This window comes from Geospiza fortis, unplaced genomic scaffold, assembly GCF_000277835.1.
Source record: "Geospiza fortis unplaced genomic scaffold, GeoFor_1.0 scaffold98, whole genome shotgun sequence".
In the NCBI taxonomy this organism is placed as follows: domain Eukaryota; kingdom Metazoa; phylum Chordata; class Aves; order Passeriformes; family Thraupidae; genus Geospiza; species Geospiza fortis.
In genome coordinates, this window is record NW_005054306.1 from 8,494,143 (window position 1) to 8,512,229 (window position 18,087).

The following is an 18,087-nucleotide window of genomic DNA, read 5'->3' on the forward strand; positions in this document are numbered from 1 at the left end:
ATGCTTTCAGTTAAGCTGGAAGCCAAAGTTGAGATTTTGAAAACTGCATTTGCAGGATCTGCCATCATTTCTCCATCTTAAGTAATTTTTTACAATACACAAGGATTTTCACACTGCATGTGACTTTCAGAACAATGAAAATAGAACTGATGATGATGAGGCACTGGAATATCATCTTTTATGAAGCAAGGCTGAGAGAGATGGGCCTGTTCAGTCTTGAGAAGAGATGACTGAGAGGGGATCTCATCAGTATCTGTCAGTATCTAAAAGGAGGGTGTCAAGAGGAGGGACTCAGGCTCTTCTCAGTGGTGCCAAGCAACAGGACAAGAGACAGTGGGCAGAATCTGATGCACAAAACCAGAATGGGCAGAATCTGATGCACCTGAACATGAGAAAGAACTTACTTACTGCGCAGGTGAACTAGACCAGATTACCCAGAGAGGTTGTGGAGTCTCCCCCACTGGAGACACTGAAGAACCCTCTGGACACAATCCTGTGCCATGTTTTATAGGATTACCCTGCTTGAGCTGGGAGGTTGGACCAGTAGACCCACTATGGTCCCTTCCCATCTTCCCCATTCTGTTATACTGTGATAACAGAAAGCAAAACACACAGAACTGTTGGATTCAAGCTCCTTCATGCAGAAAAAACACCACACTAGCAATCAAACTGAAGTTAAAGTACAATCTAAACTTCATAACAAATCCATGTACACAGGTAAGACAAAAACTCCTGCCTGGCACTTTTCACTATGGTCTCTAGAGAATACTTCAATGTCACCTCACTATTTAACAAATAATTGCAATCTGCTATTTTTTTCTCTGTATCTCCCACCTGACACAAACCAGTTTAACTAAAATTTGATAAGAGCACATCTCAGGAGTATTTTCCTTCAAAATATCCCAAACCAAGAATGAAGGCAAGATCTGTGGTGGTCAGTGGTTATCATGACATCGAGTGACTTCTACCATCAAGGACAATGAATGGCAGGTCTACCAATGCATCAAAACTTCCTGTTTTAATCTTAGGCACAGAAGTCTCAAATTAAATTTCTGCTAGGTTCACATTCAGAAGGAAAATTTGCAAGTAGAACTTCATTTTTACAACATTTTCAAGTACTATTTAACTGCTTAAAAATAATTAACCTATAAGAACAATTATTACACAAGCTGAACCTCTCACAGTAAGATTTTTCCCAATCAAAAAGCAAAATTTACCTTTCTCCAGGCCTCTGCAATAGATTCATGCAAGCCATAAGGAATTAGCATCTGTAGGCCTTCACAAGTTCTGTACATTTGACGGCATACAAAAATGAAAGCTCCTTTAACAACTGGCATAAACTCAGATCCAGATAAAAGAGAAATGTCATCATGAAGAAGTTTCTTTGTGAACTGAACAAGTACATGAGCAGCTGTAGGACTAGAAATAAAATAATACGTTTAAAATTTTGTTTTGTAGTAAGCCTTGAAACAAATCCTCTGACTAAACTTATTTAAAATTTTTTGGGGAAAAGAAGCTTCGGAAAGAGACTATGATCCACTACAGAGGGACAAACTATGTTAGAACTTACAGAAACTTATGTCATCTTGGCAAATAGCTCTATGCAATGCAAAAATACATCCATTGCCTTCCACATAACCCACAGGACCGTGAACTACACAGACAGGTTTCACAGGAGTCCAGTTGGAAAGACAACTTGGAGATTTCTCCACTTAGAAGATGTACATTCCAAACATTTTCATGACCTGCAGCTTAGCTGTTTTCAAAGGCTCATCTCAGTTTTACTGCTGTTACAAGTTTTAGCATCAGCTAACTATATTCGACCCATAGCAGCACACTGATCCTAAGCTAGGTACAATGTTACACATGGCAGCTTCTTATCCAAGATCTGTCTCTACTAGATGTACTGAAATGTGAATGCTACATTAAATCTATTCTTTCAATAAATTTGGTTAGTTTAAATACTTATTCTAAAATCAAACAAAGAAAATTGAAGAAGAGAGGCCTTTGGACTGAAAAGTAACACTACAAATATAATGGAACTATATTCAGAGAAAGGAAAGCTCTCACATGAATTAGAAAAAGAAGAAAAACATGAAAATCTCCCTTATTATTAGCATTTCTTTACCTTGTCATTTCATCTGGTTCTACACGTAAAGATCTCCCTCATAAATGTTATAAAACACTTACTACTTTAATTTATAATCAGATATTTTACTCAAACAAAACCAAAAAGTATCACGTTATAGATAAATGAAAGATGAGCAAACGAGTCTCATAAGAGCAATGCAATTCATTGAAGTGCTCACTAATACCATCCATTAATGCACTCTTACATGTCTTTGGCATTTTTTTCATTTTCTCCATAAAGAAGAAGAGAAAGACCATCTTCTGAAGCAGCAATCCTTGCCAAAATATCAGCTACATCAAGTAAAGTGGATTCAAGGCAGTTTATATACACCTATTTGGAAGAGGAAAATAAAAAAGAAGCTTCAAATTCAATGGTTTTATGAAAGCTGTTTTTTCAAGTCTGTCTTAGGTATGCACAACCTGAAGGTCACCTTTCTTAACGTCTTAAACATAGTAAGTTAACAGCTTATGTTCAAATGTCATTACACAGAAATCTTCATCACAAAGGGCACTAATTCCCAATATTTTCATAATCGTTATAAAAATGTTTACAAGAAAAAAAAAACAAAAAAAAAAAAAGGAGAAAAACACCTTTTTTCTTTTATCAATCCAGAAAATAGTAGCTTTCCATGGAGAATTATATATTTTATTTACGTGAATTATTGAGAACACCTAACTTACACGTTGCCAACTGAATTAAAAAATAAAAGTAGGCTGCCTTTCAAATAGAAGGTAGAGAAAATATTCATCCACAAAATATCCAAGTGACAACAGAAAAAAGCCAAAACCAATGAAAAAAATTAAACAGTGTGTTTTTTCCCAAGGAAACAGTCTCACTACGGCACAATTTTTGCTACTATTCACAAGACTTCCATGTCAATCAATCACAGTAACGGACTAAACTATTCAATGCACACTATGATAGTCAATGTATAAAATACCACAGAAGTTACCACATTATGTGAGTAAATAAACCTTCTACATAGAAAATACGGATAAAGTGTAATATTCTATACATGTAAAAATCATTTGGAAGATTATTACAAACCTCTGTGCCATTCAGCAAACTTTGAACGGGATGGAGCAGGGCATCTATCACTGTGTCTGTATACAAACATTCAGCAGCACATCCTGTTTGATCACAAAAAACCTGCAGAATCTCCATAACAAGACTTTCTGGAGAATAATTTTCTGGTGAACACAAGAAATATTTATTTATATTTTAAGGTACACAAATACCTCTGTATGACTTATGTAGTTGCTTCTGAATTATTATTAATTTTGTTAAGTCCTGATTCAACATAGAGGGAGGAAGAAAGGGTAAGGGTGGAAGGGAAGAGAAAAACTGCACTAATATAACAGAGAAAATAATTGCAAAAGAAGTTATCATATGCCTCATTATAAGTAAATATATACACATATAAGGAAAAAAAAACATTTACCTGTATGTGCTGCCAAAGCTGTCTTTGGGTAACTTGGAGAGTAATAAATAAGTTGAACAAATAATACCAACACATCAGTTATGGATACAGTAGCTATAAAAAAAAAAAAAAGAAAGTACTTTGTAAATTAAAGACTAAGTTTAATATTCCAAATAAAAAATGGATTTTGTAAATATATGTAAATAATGCTTTCCTGTAGAGAGGAAATCAATTATGTACAAGTTATAAAGCAAAGGACATACGCCTTCTTGGGACTCTACAAAGGTATTTCATGATCACCTTAATAAGACTTGATCTTGCTCTCAATTTAGCCAATTGAAATTTTGCAAAGTCTTTCACTGTAGCAAATGGCAGCCAACATTTGAAAATACCGGCTGTAGAAAAAAAGCATTACCTTTCTATTAGATTAAGTGAAATAACTGGTAAAAAGAGAAGGTGTCACACAACTCTTTCTCAGGTCTGGAACAAAAACAACAAATGTAGCTAAACGCGAGATAGGAAAAATTGCTCCAAGTTTATATGCAATTATGTTAAGAAATCAGCCACTTTGTGAGGAAAGAGTTGCCATCTATGAAGCTGAGAAGGACACTATTAAGAAGAAAAATGGCAAGATTGTTACATTTTATGGGAAAGAAATAAGCAACCACCATCCGTGGATCTCTGCTGGATGGGTGTTACGCTAGTAATGCATAAATGACAAAAGCACTTTATGAGTAGATATTTCTTACTCACAACTGTTCTACACTGGATCTATCAAGTCTTGGTCCTCTAACCAGAGGGACAAAAGGCAAATCACAGAATATTCAGTAATGTCTGGAATTATACATTGAATTAATAGAGACACTAAAGCAATGGAATGCTACAATTGCCCTCACACACTTCTGTTTGCCATCCCTGCCCCATGTAGAGTTCTCTGTCTGTCGAAGAGCTTTTCCATCTCATTTCTTGCGTCCCTATTAACACCTCTGTTCCACAGGTATGAAACTTTTTTTCTACTTTTTTTTATCTTAATTAACAGATTAAACTCAGAGCACTTGTTTTCAATTTGCAATTAGCTTGAAATACTGATTTTTCTTTCTCATCTGAAAACCAGTTTTGGCCCCTGGACATATCTCTCTTCCAACCAATTACATCAAATGGTTTGACAGAACCTATTACTCACACCTAGAAAAAATGAATCACTTACACACTGATCCAACTGTCCTTCAACACAAAATTAATGTATTAGAAGTAAAACACACAAACAATCCATTTAACCACATCCATCAAAGAATAAAAAACTGTGTGTAGATTCTCATATATAGATATATACACACATACACCACCTTTGTGTAAGTTTCCAGGTTCAGAATTAGTGAACAAATATTGTTCTTCAATATCCACAATATTGGAGTGAAAATATATAAATATATATCAAGAATGGATACAGTTTTTCTGAATAGGTTCCATTTTCCTCAACTCTCCTCCTACCTTTTTTATTTTTCAGCTGTACTGGAAAGAGATTCTGGCCTTCCTTATAGATCAACAATCTTCCTAAGAGGCACAGTGAATGAACAAAACAGATGTACTGCAATTCTGGTCCAGTGTAAGCAAAATCCTGCGTATCACCTATAACAATAAAGCAAAAAAAATTAGAACTTTACTCTTGTAGTTTACTTCACAGTACCTAGCTGCTTCCTGCAACACAAGCAGATCATTTTGGACATAAAGACAGCTTAAGAAATTAACCACTGCTATTAGTTTTCTCTTAAAAGACAGTCATTCAACATCTGAGGAATGGAAGAGATAGAATGTCTTCCTCTTGAAGTAGCATGCTCAAAAGCCTAAAGAATGTGGATGTGTGCACATATACTGTGAGACATGCAAAGATACTCACTACAGTGCTGCTGAGAAAAGTCACCGACTTTTGAATTTTTATTAACTGCTGCCTTGCAAAATTCAAAATAATCAAGACATTGCTGGACTGCTGCATTAATCTGTGGAATAAAACACAAAATAATAAAGTACCTGATATTTCACAATAAACTCATTCTCTCCTGCACCCAAGTACTGTCCCTTAACATAAGAACTTAAATATCCACTTCACTTCAATGACTTCATTTTTCAGTGCTTTGGATGTATTAACCAAGAGAAGGCAAACTTTTACAGGGCTATTAAAATATATCACATTATTACATTATCACACAACCAGTTCTATACACATAAAGACAGTCTATGAAAAAGAGTACAGAGAACATGGAAGAGTTTTGAGAAGTCAACAGCAATCTGTGAATGCCCTATTGTCATTACCGTGGAAGACTTTAAATTTCCAAAAGTGAAAACCTTTGTCTTGAATACAGTTAATAAACTGTAGGTTTGGTTGCCAGGTGCTGTCAGTGCTATTACTGTTCTTGGTGGTGTATCACTATCATAGCACTATAATCTAACCAAGGTATATAAAAGTTTAAAAGTTATAAGCATTGTTATAGCAAGGAAACACAAAGCACACTGTCGTGGTTTCAGGTGGGATGGAATTTATTTCTTCTACTCCCTTATGATCTGAGAAGAATAATTAGATTCATTACAGCTTGGAGCTGCCAAGATTTATTCACAAGTGTAAATATGCAGGCATACATAATAAAAAAAACCCCAACCTTAATCAGATGCTTACCCTTGCTTATAAATTAGATTACACTACCCTGCTTATGGACTTTCTATTATAAACTCTTTGTTGCATGGATCATGCTTTATTCTATGTCCTTTTCTATGCACACAGATAAAAAAGAAAAAAGTCTCTCATCTGCATCCTTTCTCTATCTTAAGGTTTTATTGGTCCCATATATTTCACATTTGATTTCATTTGTATGACAAGATTTTATAAAACATAGCCAAGTCCTGTTTATATGCATGGATCTCATATCTACAGTGGTCTTATTAAAAACAATGAAAATTCTACCCCCGTAAAGAGATCTGCTCGTACAAAATATATAATAGGATTAACAACTATATTACTAAATATATTTTCCCAGTTTGATTTAGCTTGCTGACTTTGAATCCTTTATGCTTCAGAGAATACAATGGCAATTTTTTTAGCCTCTTTTCAACAAAAATCAAAATTTAGCACAGTGTATTTGCAATATTTATCATGTATCATTTGTCATTTTTATGCTTTTTTGGAAACAATTCTAAATATGAATGAAACATAACAAATTAATAAATTACAATCCTAAGTAAACACCTGCAATAAAATATCCAAATTGCCCTTACACAGAGCTGGCCATATAAAGACTAAGCTGCAAGTAAACTTGCCTTGGTAATTCATAGAATCATAGAATGGCCTGGACTGAAAGAGACTCAAAGATCATCTAGTTCCAAACAGTGTCATGGGCAGGGACACCTTGCACCCCCATCCAACCTGGCCTTGAACTTCCAGGGGAGGGGCATCCACAAATTCTCTGGGCAATCTTTTCCAATGTCTCATCACCCTGACAGAAAAAGAAGTTCCTCCTCATATCTAATCTAAATCTACCCTCTTTCAGGTTCAAGCCATTACCCTGTGTTCTCTCAATAAATTTGACTTACAGACAATTACTGCATATATAATCAATAAAGTATATTAATATAAGTACTTACCAAGGATTTATATTTCCTTTCCAGAAGCCTAAATACCACTCTTCTGCTGTAATATGCATGCTTGGATGAAAAAGAAGATGTAATGTCAACTACAAAGAAATGTTCTGTTTTTTAACTAAAAAGTAGAAATTACCTCTCATTCTGTTCTAGTAGAGATCCCATATACAGTACATATTCAATGAATTCCAGCTTGTGTAAGCCACTATTATACTCAACTGAGACTTGTTTGCAGTACATTTATGACAAAAAAAGGCCCACATAATTAGAAGAAAGTGTAGCAGAACATGTAGTTAAAAGAGAAAACCAAGAAGTACACAAATGCTAAACTATACATTTTGAAATTGCCAAGTAAATCCTAAATTGTAAGTTTATATATGGTAGGCTGGAAAAAGTTCTACTGTCCACTGAAGTTAGCAAGTTGTGTCTAGTGTGTAATATATATGTGTTCTTTCATGCTCATCACTTCTTCCAAAAAAAATACTTGCATCTTTTGATGGCTGTCAGTCAATTCTTCCAAAGGGAGCGAAGACACAAAGCACAGAAAATACTCCTAAATTTCATGAAAACAAGTAACTGAACAGAAATTGAGGTGGAGAGTAATATTGAAAAGCAGTGGACATAAAAGTCTAAAAAAAAACTGCACTTCCTTAATTACAGTTCTCAGTACAGGCTGTTATAGGACACAATAGGTCCATGATGTCAGAACCGTACCTTTTCAAAATAAATGTCTGACATGAACAAGTTATGTGTTGTTCAGTTGCAAGTTATTGGCTTACCGTCCACTTCTTAAACCACACTGCTTTGATATCTAGCAAAGCCAAGAAGTGCATTGGACTCAAGAAATCTGGAGAGGCAGGATGATTAGGCTTGTGTTTCAATGACAAAAGTGACAAGGTACTCTCCACTACTTCTTCCATATACCTTATGATACAAATAGGAAAAAAGGGACAGGAAACAAAAAAATTACTGAAGTCCTTCCACCAGTTATAGTTAAGAACAATCTTCTCATAAAACCTTGTTCAGATAAATTGTAAATACCAACAGCATTATCTTTAACTTGCCCTTGCATGGGCATTAATTCTTTGTAATACCACAAATAAAACTAACATGCATCTATATTCTCCTAAGTTGTTACAGCTTCTAAGTGTATTACCCTTGTTACGCTTACATCCAAATTATTTTTTGTTCAAAAGTACTTAGACCACTCCAAAAGATAAATAAGCAGCTAAATATGACTACTCCTGTGCAACTTCCTCATTTTACTTTTCCCACCCTCTACTTTTATTTCCCGTATTGTCACTGACCAGCCACTGCGCATTCTATAATCAAGCCTTTGCTAAAACTACATGCATCTTATTTTATGTCAATACCTATTAAATTAAGAAACAGTTACAGGGTTTTGGAGGTGACATACTTTTCTGGATGTCGAATCCAGGAAGATGGTGCTTCTTTTTGGTACTCATTTAAAAGGCGAACCTGAAAACATAATTAAAATTAAAAAATAATTAATGCACAATGTTTTGGTACTGATAGAAAAGGTACAGAAAGTTCATTTATACCTTTTTAAGTAAACGATTTACATCTGAGTTAGATACATCCAGACCAGCTGAAATATGAAGAGAATAGTCTTCAGAAAGAAAGTACAACTCCAAGTGTCGTGCTAAAAAAATAAAGAGAAACCAACAACAAAAAATCACTTCAGCTCCATGACAACAGGGACAAAACAGACTGTCTTATACAATCTTCATTATAAAATTTAACTTTTCAAAAAGTACATAACCCATGAAGTTTGAAATGCAATTAAATGCACATACCTAAACTTGTATAGACTTCTTTTGTCATATTAAATGGAGAAGAAGAAAAGGTTTTTGCATAGAACCTAAGAATTTTCTCCTAAGGGTGAAAAAAGCAAGCAACATATTAAATAGTCATTAACTGTGCATTATAACTACAAAATAATCAATATATAATTTATTCTTAATATTATATATTATTCATCTAGACATCTGTGCAGATGTTAAGCATGTTTTATAAAAATATAGTTTCTGATCACAGAAATCTCCAGTTCAAAGGAAATTTTATTCAAATACTTGAACTACAGCACCAATGTAAAGCCTCACTGAGTTATAAAATAGACCACAGAACATTACTTTTCCATTCAGAATCAGTAACTTGTAATTATCACTGTTTTAAAAGAAATTGTAGAACTCATCTGAAAGAGAAATATATGACAGCAGCTGGGGCAACTTTCCTGTTTATTTGGTAATCACTTCAAAATTTGAAGAAGCAAAAAAGTTTAATTGACATAATAAATAATCTAAAAGCCATTTAAGCAGCTGTCATTTCTTTTCCTCATCACTGCCTGTGTCATATTACTATGTATCATTTTCTCATCGTCATGGAGCATAAACCTGACTTCAACAGGAAATATTAACATGACCTATTTTACAGAGCAGTTTTGTCCATTCTTTTTACGTGCGTTTCTGCTAAAAGAAATTAAATGTCTTCACTGCCATTAAAAGAAATGCAAATGACTACTTTGGTGTCTCAAAATCCTATTGAAAGCCTGTTGCAGTCCTGTAAACCAAAATGTACTGGAATCCTGTAATTCTGTTACTTAAAAAAATAGTTTATGTGATTCACACACAAATAATAAAATGTCTTGAACCCTGCTGGACTACTTATAATATGTAAGAGGTGTAACTTATAATATGCAAGAGGCAGTCCTTTCTTTGGATACAAATCTTGTAATTAGATACAAAACATTCCCTTACACTGAATGTTGCATCAGGATCTGCCAGAGAGATTGTCAGATGCTTACTCAGACTTGGCCAACTCTCAGAGTTCAGGATATCAGAGGCAGGGGCTAAGCACAGCGTCTGCAAAGCTTCTTGGCGAACCTGGAGCAGTCAAAAAGATAAACACCAAAAATCCATTCACAGCAGCCTCTGAAATATGTAATTTACAAGTCAGAGGGAGGGAGGGAGAGAAGGAGGGAAGACAGGAAGGAACAGAACCTGGCTGTAGAACAGCAAATACTTATCTTCTGCTATATTTTTTATGGCTATTTAGACAAAACACTACATCACTCAGTGGGGAAAATGTGTGTATTCGAAGAAGTAATAAAACCATTTTAAATGGGTTTTCAATACTGGACACAAGGTTTATGTTCTATTTTCTGGCTGTAATCAAATATTTTGAAACTGGGGAATATAGCTCCCTAAAGCTCTCAGCTAGGAGAAGCAGACACAGTTATTAGACATAGTGTTTTGCTGCTGAATTTTCATCAGCATTCTAAGTAATTTCAAGTAACTTTTTTTTTCAATTCATAGACAACTATTATCTCTAGCAATTTATTTCATCTTACTGAAACAAACTGTAAGACATTTTAATAACATTTAATAGAATCAGACTTTTAACCTGGTTTTCTAATAAAAAAATTGTTTGTACCACCTCCTAGCTACCATGCCTGTTTCAGCTGCCAGACAAGCCCTGACAAGTCTTATCAAGGCAGCACACTCAAACTGGTATTTTTTCAAGCTTCAAAAATACCAGCAGCTGGTGATGATTGTTGGTTAGAGACACAAATTAGTACCGCCACTGACATAACAGCAAACCTAACTTGGATTTATATTTTCCATTTGGCAGCAAGTTGTCGGCAAATCAGCAGGCACCTCTCTCTTTGGACAGGGGTAACTCAAAGGGCAACATGGAAGTTACCAAGAAGGGCAAGGGACATGTATACAGGACAAATAATGTTCAGTAACTTTATTTATCATGGAACAACTTTTTTTTTTAACTAAAAATGCCAATCTATAGCACATAGATCTCTAAAAAATATAGATACTTGCAGCAACACTAGTTTTTGAACCAGATGGTTATAAACAATGAAATATTGCACTGTAGAGTAGCTTCTGCACTGAAGGTAAAATAAATGAACCAAAAAATAAAGTTTCCACTCAGGTACATAGGAATTTGTATGTACAATCAGGGTACTCTACAATATGCAATAAACATTCATTTGTATCAACATTTCATTTCTATTTTTAAACTTACTTCCTTGGGCTGACTAGGGTCAAGCTTTTCTGTGAGCAGCTGCAATTGTTCTTGACTCATGAATGCATAACTCTGTAATACATATTACAAAACGATCATTAGTGTATTTTATGAAACTGAACAGCAGCAGATTAAAATCATCAGTCTTTCTGATACCTAATTTACTTTTAATAATTAGGACTTCAACATTTATACTAATTTTACTGTAAAGTCAACATTCCAAATGTTTTCTGCTGTTTGCCAAAGTTAAACTTACGATAATGAAATCATTATGACATATTTTGTTTGCTTTACTTCAAAGTTTTCTGTATCTTCAAAAAATCCCTTATAATAATTTATTCAGCAAGAAATGTAGCCTAGTACAGTAGTCTGGAAATGAACTGCACATTATTTGGCTTCTAAAATAAAATCACAAAAGTTAGATGATGTACTGATTTTATCTTTATCTTTCTATACCATACTTGGATAGGTACTTTGGAGCATATGGCATCACATTGATCTCATCTAGCACATGATGCCTAAAGTAGCTGTATAAGCTTAGTACTTAAAACTGAAAGAAAAGCAAATAATTTGGGTTTAAGATATAACAAAGATGGGAAAAATTAATCTTTCGCTAGGGCCATTCCATTGACAACAATTTTGCAGTATCATGCTTATTTCATAACACAGAGAGAAAACCCATTGTACTTGGTTGAAGGAGGAGTCACTGTCAGAACAGTTGTCTGTGTAATAGCCACTCTGATGTTCTTTCTTTGCTTTACTGGCCAGCTCCTTATCATGCATCCGATCTTCTTCAAACTTGTTAATCAAAGATTCTACCACAACCATCATGACATTCTTCAAGGCATGTATCATTTCTCTGTATCTTCAAAGTAAAGATGATTTTAATATATAAGAACATAAAAATTACTATGTAAAAAAAAAAAAAACAAACCAAAAAGAAATCGCTACATCATGAATAACTGAATATGAAATTATGCTAATTGGACTTGAACTCACTGAATTTACAGAAATTAATGAATACCAAATCCAAATCTAAACTAAGCAAGGAACCTTACATGTTTCAGTTAATATTTTAAAATCAGAACAAAGTTCCTTTTTTTCCCTTCCAGAACCATTCAATGAAATACCACTATCATAATTCTATTTTGGGATGTTCTTAAGAAAGAACAACATGAGTCCATCAAAAAGGAGGATCTGTCCCTGAGAAAACAAGCCAGTTCTCATCCTTGTTATTGTTTGTTTCTTGTAGTTCAACACCCAATTTTTCTTTTGCTATAAATCTTGAGCAGAACCAGTGGAAGTGAACATATCATCCTGATTCAAGATCTTGAGTACAGGTCATGAACACAAAGTAATTTTCTTTCAACAAAACCCAGTTTTTTTTTAATTTCCATAAATTGAAAAATAATATCCACAGGGAAGTAATTCAAAATTAAAAAATGCTTTAGAAAAGCATCCTATTGTAAAACATTGATATTTTATTTTTAATTATTTTTTACTTTAATGCTACAATTATTTATTTTACAGTCATCAAAGATACAGATTACCATACTGTGCTTTAATATCTTCCTACATGTCAAATTAAAAATATAAGATACATTTTTAGTTATTTGGAGTTTCTTCTGCCAATTTTAATACACACAAAACCCTAAGGCCCTGATCCTTGAAACAAAATTATACAAACAGCATAATCTAAAAAATGGTCATCCTAACATCTGTTTTCCTATTTTTTTATTTTGCAACACATAAAAATGACTGATGCTAAAAATCCTAAATATCTCAAAAATTTAACATATTTTCTACCTATCTTTTTTATGCAATTATTCTCAACCTTAAGTCCAGAATGAGACAAAGCATGACAAATTGCAATGTATGGTGGCAACATGGGAATTTCTTAGCAACAATTTTGGTTAAAGATTCAGAATTGTTATTGGTTCAGATCTTATTTTTTCAAAACACATTATGGAAAAGCAAAAGGAAGATTAAGACAAAGAAAAAATAGAGATGTGTATTACAGGTACATACTCACTCTTTTGATTCACGGGCCTTCTTAGTAAGATGTTGGACAAGTGTGTCATAGCCAGATATTTCACCCTGACTTTGAGCAGAGGTACATTTTTCTGTTTCTTCTTCAATCACAGGTCCCACAGTATTTTTTATGTATTGTCTAAGGTATTTCACAAACTCATAGCTGCAAGAAATATGCAAAATTAAAATGCTATATCTCTTTGACTTCACCATGAAACATTTTCAACATTATATCAACAACAATTATCTTCTCTCCCAGTAGATCTTTTACTCTGAGGTAAGAGTTTATGACTTGCATAGAAATAAACTTCAGGAGTGTAAAATAACATATTACAGTTTGATTTTCTTCAAAGTGGTCAGTATCAGCATATTGTAGGAAGAAATAACTCCAAATAGAAGAAACAAAACCAAGTGTTAGTTTACCAGAATGCACATTTTCACTTTGTGCTTCTTCTAAAAGTAAAAATCCACTCAGACAAAAAGGTAAAGATTTTGTAGACAAAAAACGAGTATCAAGAAGTTTCAAATTCCAAAAGAAACATTCCTTGTAGCATTCTAAACATCTCTTAGAGTATAAACTGTCTGGTAATATTATTTATGCATTATACATACAAAATTAGAAAATACACAGAAAACACCGTTTATAAATTAGAGCATATGAGAACACCTATGGCCTATGAAATTCTACGTGTAATGACAATACACAAATGTCAATCAAACTGACAAACAGCTCTCTGTGATTATACAAATATATCAAATTTAAGGATTCACCACTTTGCAGTCTTATGATCCCACAGACACTTGCTAACAGAATAGAATAATCAGAAGGAGATCTCAAACTAAAGACTCTCCTTGGGTCCTCCAACTTCATATTAGCTATAGAAATTGCTAAAGAGTACTGCTCAAAATAAATCAACTTTTCTTTTTGGCTAGTTCTGTGATTTGTATAAAGGGCAAGAGGCAAACAGAAACACACACAAAGAAATCATAGTTACAATAGATGCATAATTTTATTTTCATTTTATCAAAAGTAGATGCATGACTACTTCAAGTTAACTCAGATTAAAAAACCCAAAACACAAACAACAAAGCACAGAAAATTGTATCATGATAGATACTTCCTCACTGGATTGACTACCTCAGATTCCATCAGGTATGTCAGTATTTTTCTTTTCCCCTACCTTTCCATTCTTGTTCTCAGTGCAAGTAATAGAAATATGTCTCAAGAAAGATGCAACATATGTTTATTTTTGTTTTCATTTGTGAAATTGCACACAACTCTCCACTGCATGAAAGCTTTCATGAAACTGTCTCCCCTTTGTTTTATAAGGGCAACACTTCCAGAGTATCTGTTTTTGCAGTGACTCCTTCACTCTGAAATATGCAGTAATCACATCACTATTCACATCACTACTTTTATGTCTGAGGTTCTAGTCTTCATCTTCTGCATTATTCTTCTACCTTAGACATGTTTTGTAACAACTATGCATTTCAGCAATGACAAAACTACTTCTTCACAAGCAGAATCAATTCAGACTGATCTGGTAGGACTTACAAAGGAATCACACTTTGGGGTTAAAAATACCTCTAAAAGTAAAAGAAAACATGCTACTTACGTAGTTTAAAATCATTTTGTCTACTACTGCACAGAAATTTTGTACTTGATTCAATTTTCCTTTTTGTTAGCTTTCTGAGGATCTTGCATTTCTGTCTTTTCTACATCAAAGTGGGAACAAAGGGGAAGGCCTCAAAATCTGGTGAAATTACTGTGTCAAAATAGGCATGGGGCAGAAACAATACTGTTCAAAATGCTGAGAGCAGCAGTGGACAGTCCAAAAGCAGACTACTAATTGTCACAGACATATTTTATGAAAAATCCTTTCGTTAGGATCTTTTCTCCTGAGAAGCTGGGAAGCTTCATCTTCTCCATGTTTTGCTGCTTTGGAATGTGATTTAGAGAATTTTTCACCCAGCACGTGAAATTGTTTCTACTTGATGACCAATAACAGACACCTGTGTCAAGGCTGTGAGCAGTCACAATATTTTATTACCATTCCATTCCTTCCTTTGCTAGCCTTCTGATGAAATCCTTTTCTCTTCCATTCTTTTAGTATAGTTTTAGTATATCATTTTCTTCTAATATAATATATATAATAAAATAATAAATCAGCCTTCTGAAACATGGAGTCAAGATTCTCATCTCTTCCCTCATCCTGGGACCCCTGCAAACACCACCACAACTAACAACAGAGCTTGCAATCTGGATGGATAGGTTAAGGAAAAAGTTTCTTAATGGCCTCACTTATAAATGACCATATGACCTCTCTGACTTTCCATGAAAACCAGTCTATACTGCCATCGGTCACAAACAAGACAAGAATACCTCCAGAAATACTGCAGTATCAGATAGTAATCCTCATGTTCTGAATTTAAAGATCACTTCATTTTCCATTAAATGTAAATTAAAAGTGTTCTAATGAAAAGAAGTATTTTTAGGATCATGAATTTTCTAACATGTAAGAAAGAGCAATGGATGTCAAGGTTTCACTGCTGTAAAAGGAAAAGCTATATAGGCATTGCTTCAACCACTTACAGACCTTACTCCCTCACCCTGGGTATTCCATTAGGTTCTTCAAAAAAAATGACAGAAATAATTTTTTTGTTTGATCTTTATTGTATATATCTTCTCTAAATATTTTTTTTCTTTCAGAACTACATGTCTTTCAACTTTGACATGTTTACAACCAAATTATTTTACTCTCATGCTTGTCACCCAGCAACTTATTATTCAAAATTCACAAGAGTACAAGCAACAGCGTAATTCAATACATTGGTAACAAAAAATAAAACTGAACTAAAATACCTTTTAAAGAATCTTCAGAACACATGCAATCATCAAGATTTTAAAATTACAGTGAAATTTTAGATAAACCCTAGTTCAACTTCACTTATTTACTTTTACCTAACTCCTACCACTGACAAAGGAATGCTAATACCTAGGTAAATTTAAGAGAATGTAAATAGTGCCACTTCTGAAAAAACTGATAGGGAACCAGCTTTCTCAGAAGTCAGCTCACAGAGCTGTTCCTTATTAAAATGCCCTCAGGTTATTTCAGCCTGATATTGTCTTGGCTTGTCATAAACCATGTACTAAAAATCTCCTATGTAGTAAAAAAATAATCAAGTTATAACATCATGGAAAGGAAAGAGGAGCATGGGGTCTAGAAATTTACATTGCACGTGAGATCGCACTGTGAAATCTGATTTAACAGAAATGTGATGGGGATACATTTCTGTTTTACTTAAAACATAAATTAAAAGAATGATTGGATTAGATAGATAAGATAGACATGTTCAGTAATATAGGCCAGAGAGAACAATCAAATATGGAAGCCAAATGACCCTCTGAAAAAGTACTCTATTTAGAAAAACATGACTATGCTGTCTAGCAGGTGTCAAATATATCAAGAGTCTCCAGGGACTACTTCTTCTAGCTCCTTGTCACGTGTGCATTTAGTACATTATTTGCGCACATGCATCAGAGCTTTGTAAATTCCTCTCTCACAAACAGCTCATGAATTACTACTACAGAAAAAATATAATAGCAAGATCGGATGGGGAAAAAAGCAAAGCAAGAAAACGGCAACATTAATTTTATTCTTTAAATTAGCATCATCTGAGAGTTGATTAGAGACAGGAATACCTACATATGTATAAATACATGCACATTTACAAAGCAGTATAAAGTGTAGACATTTCTCAGGAATAGTACAGTTTAAAACATATCAATTTCTTCAAAAGACTAAAAATAGCAAAAAATATTTTTACTTGTGAAAATTCTCATCCGTTTCCTCCAAATGCAAGAGAATTTCTTCTGCACATTCTGCTGATGGAGCTCCAGTGATTTTTTCCTTTACACTCTGCAGCAACTGTCTAAGCATAGACTGTAACAGAGCTTCATCTTCGCTTGTAAAGTGAGACATCTGTAGAAAACAAATTGAAGAATAAGAAACTCTCGTAGTTTTGTTTTTCCTCAAGATGCTAAGAAAAGCACAAATTCCTTAAATTGCCACTTTTTTTACTGTTACCAACAGGATTTTCATTGAAAGACATAATCACAGACAGGAAATATTTGACAGAGCTTAAGACCAACTGAAAACAAAACAATCAAATCAGTTTCACTAAAACTCCTGATATTGTAGCATAATATTCTTAAAGGAGATATTACACTAAGAAAAGCTTGAATATTCCTATTTGTACTTGCCCATGATAGAGGCATAAGACCACATCGTAAGCTAGAAAAATAAAAAGAAGGGAAGGTTTAACAGATGTAATGACTGTATCTTGATAAGAAAACCTCATAAATAATCTTTCACCTGCTTATCATCCACTATTACTACCCAGTTCTGACTTTAGAATCCCTCTACTCAGAGCTATTGCTGTGCCCATGACTGAAAGTGTTGTCAGCTTTTGCAAGGGCCAGGTGGAATTATCAGAACAGTTTAATTGCCCTGTGCTAATCAACAGCAGTGACCTGACAGAGGCCTGTCAAATTAAATGGAAACTGCTGGGAAAAACTGTGAGGAGAAGAAGCAGTAAGAAATTGGAAACATCTGCCAAGTCCAGAAGATAGACAATCAGTTAAATTTTCAAGAACTGCAAAAAAAAAAAAAAAAAAAAAAACAAGCTCATTTTTGACCTTTATTAATCAATGGCTTAAAAATCTTTATATGCCAAGGAAGACTTTCAAATCTCAGTGGCAGTTTTAGCTTATCTATTTCTAGCCTATTTAAGGAAAAATTACTTGGAGATATTT

At 33.9% G+C, this 18,087-nt stretch overlaps 1 protein-coding gene across 1 annotated transcript in view; it reads right to left on the minus strand.

Annotated features, from left to right (window-relative positions):
• TBC1D32 (TBC1 domain family member 32) overlaps positions 1-17,254 on the minus strand; it is a 74,442-nt gene extending 57,188 nt beyond the window's left edge. The window contains exons 1-16 of the mRNA XM_031066698.1: positions 17,100-17,254; positions 13,273-13,434; positions 11,928-12,105; positions 11,241-11,312; positions 9,959-10,084; positions 8,999-9,077; positions 8,744-8,844; positions 8,599-8,660; positions 7,961-8,105; positions 7,185-7,244; positions 5,449-5,548; positions 5,043-5,180; positions 3,573-3,665; positions 3,179-3,321; positions 2,337-2,461; positions 1,218-1,419 (exon numbers count right to left, since the gene is read on the minus strand). Of these exons, the coding sequence (XP_030922558.1) occupies positions 1,218-1,419; positions 2,337-2,461; positions 3,179-3,321; positions 3,573-3,665; positions 5,043-5,180; positions 5,449-5,548; positions 7,185-7,244; positions 7,961-8,105; positions 8,599-8,660; positions 8,744-8,844; positions 8,999-9,077; positions 9,959-10,084; positions 11,241-11,312; positions 11,928-12,105; positions 13,273-13,434; positions 17,100-17,254 (1,941 nt within the window). The remainder of the gene's footprint in view (positions 1-1,217; positions 1,420-2,336; positions 2,462-3,178; positions 3,322-3,572; positions 3,666-5,042; positions 5,181-5,448; positions 5,549-7,184; positions 7,245-7,960; positions 8,106-8,598; positions 8,661-8,743; positions 8,845-8,998; positions 9,078-9,958; positions 10,085-11,240; positions 11,313-11,927; positions 12,106-13,272; positions 13,435-17,099) is intronic.
• Positions 17,255-18,087: the final 833 nt, after the last annotated feature.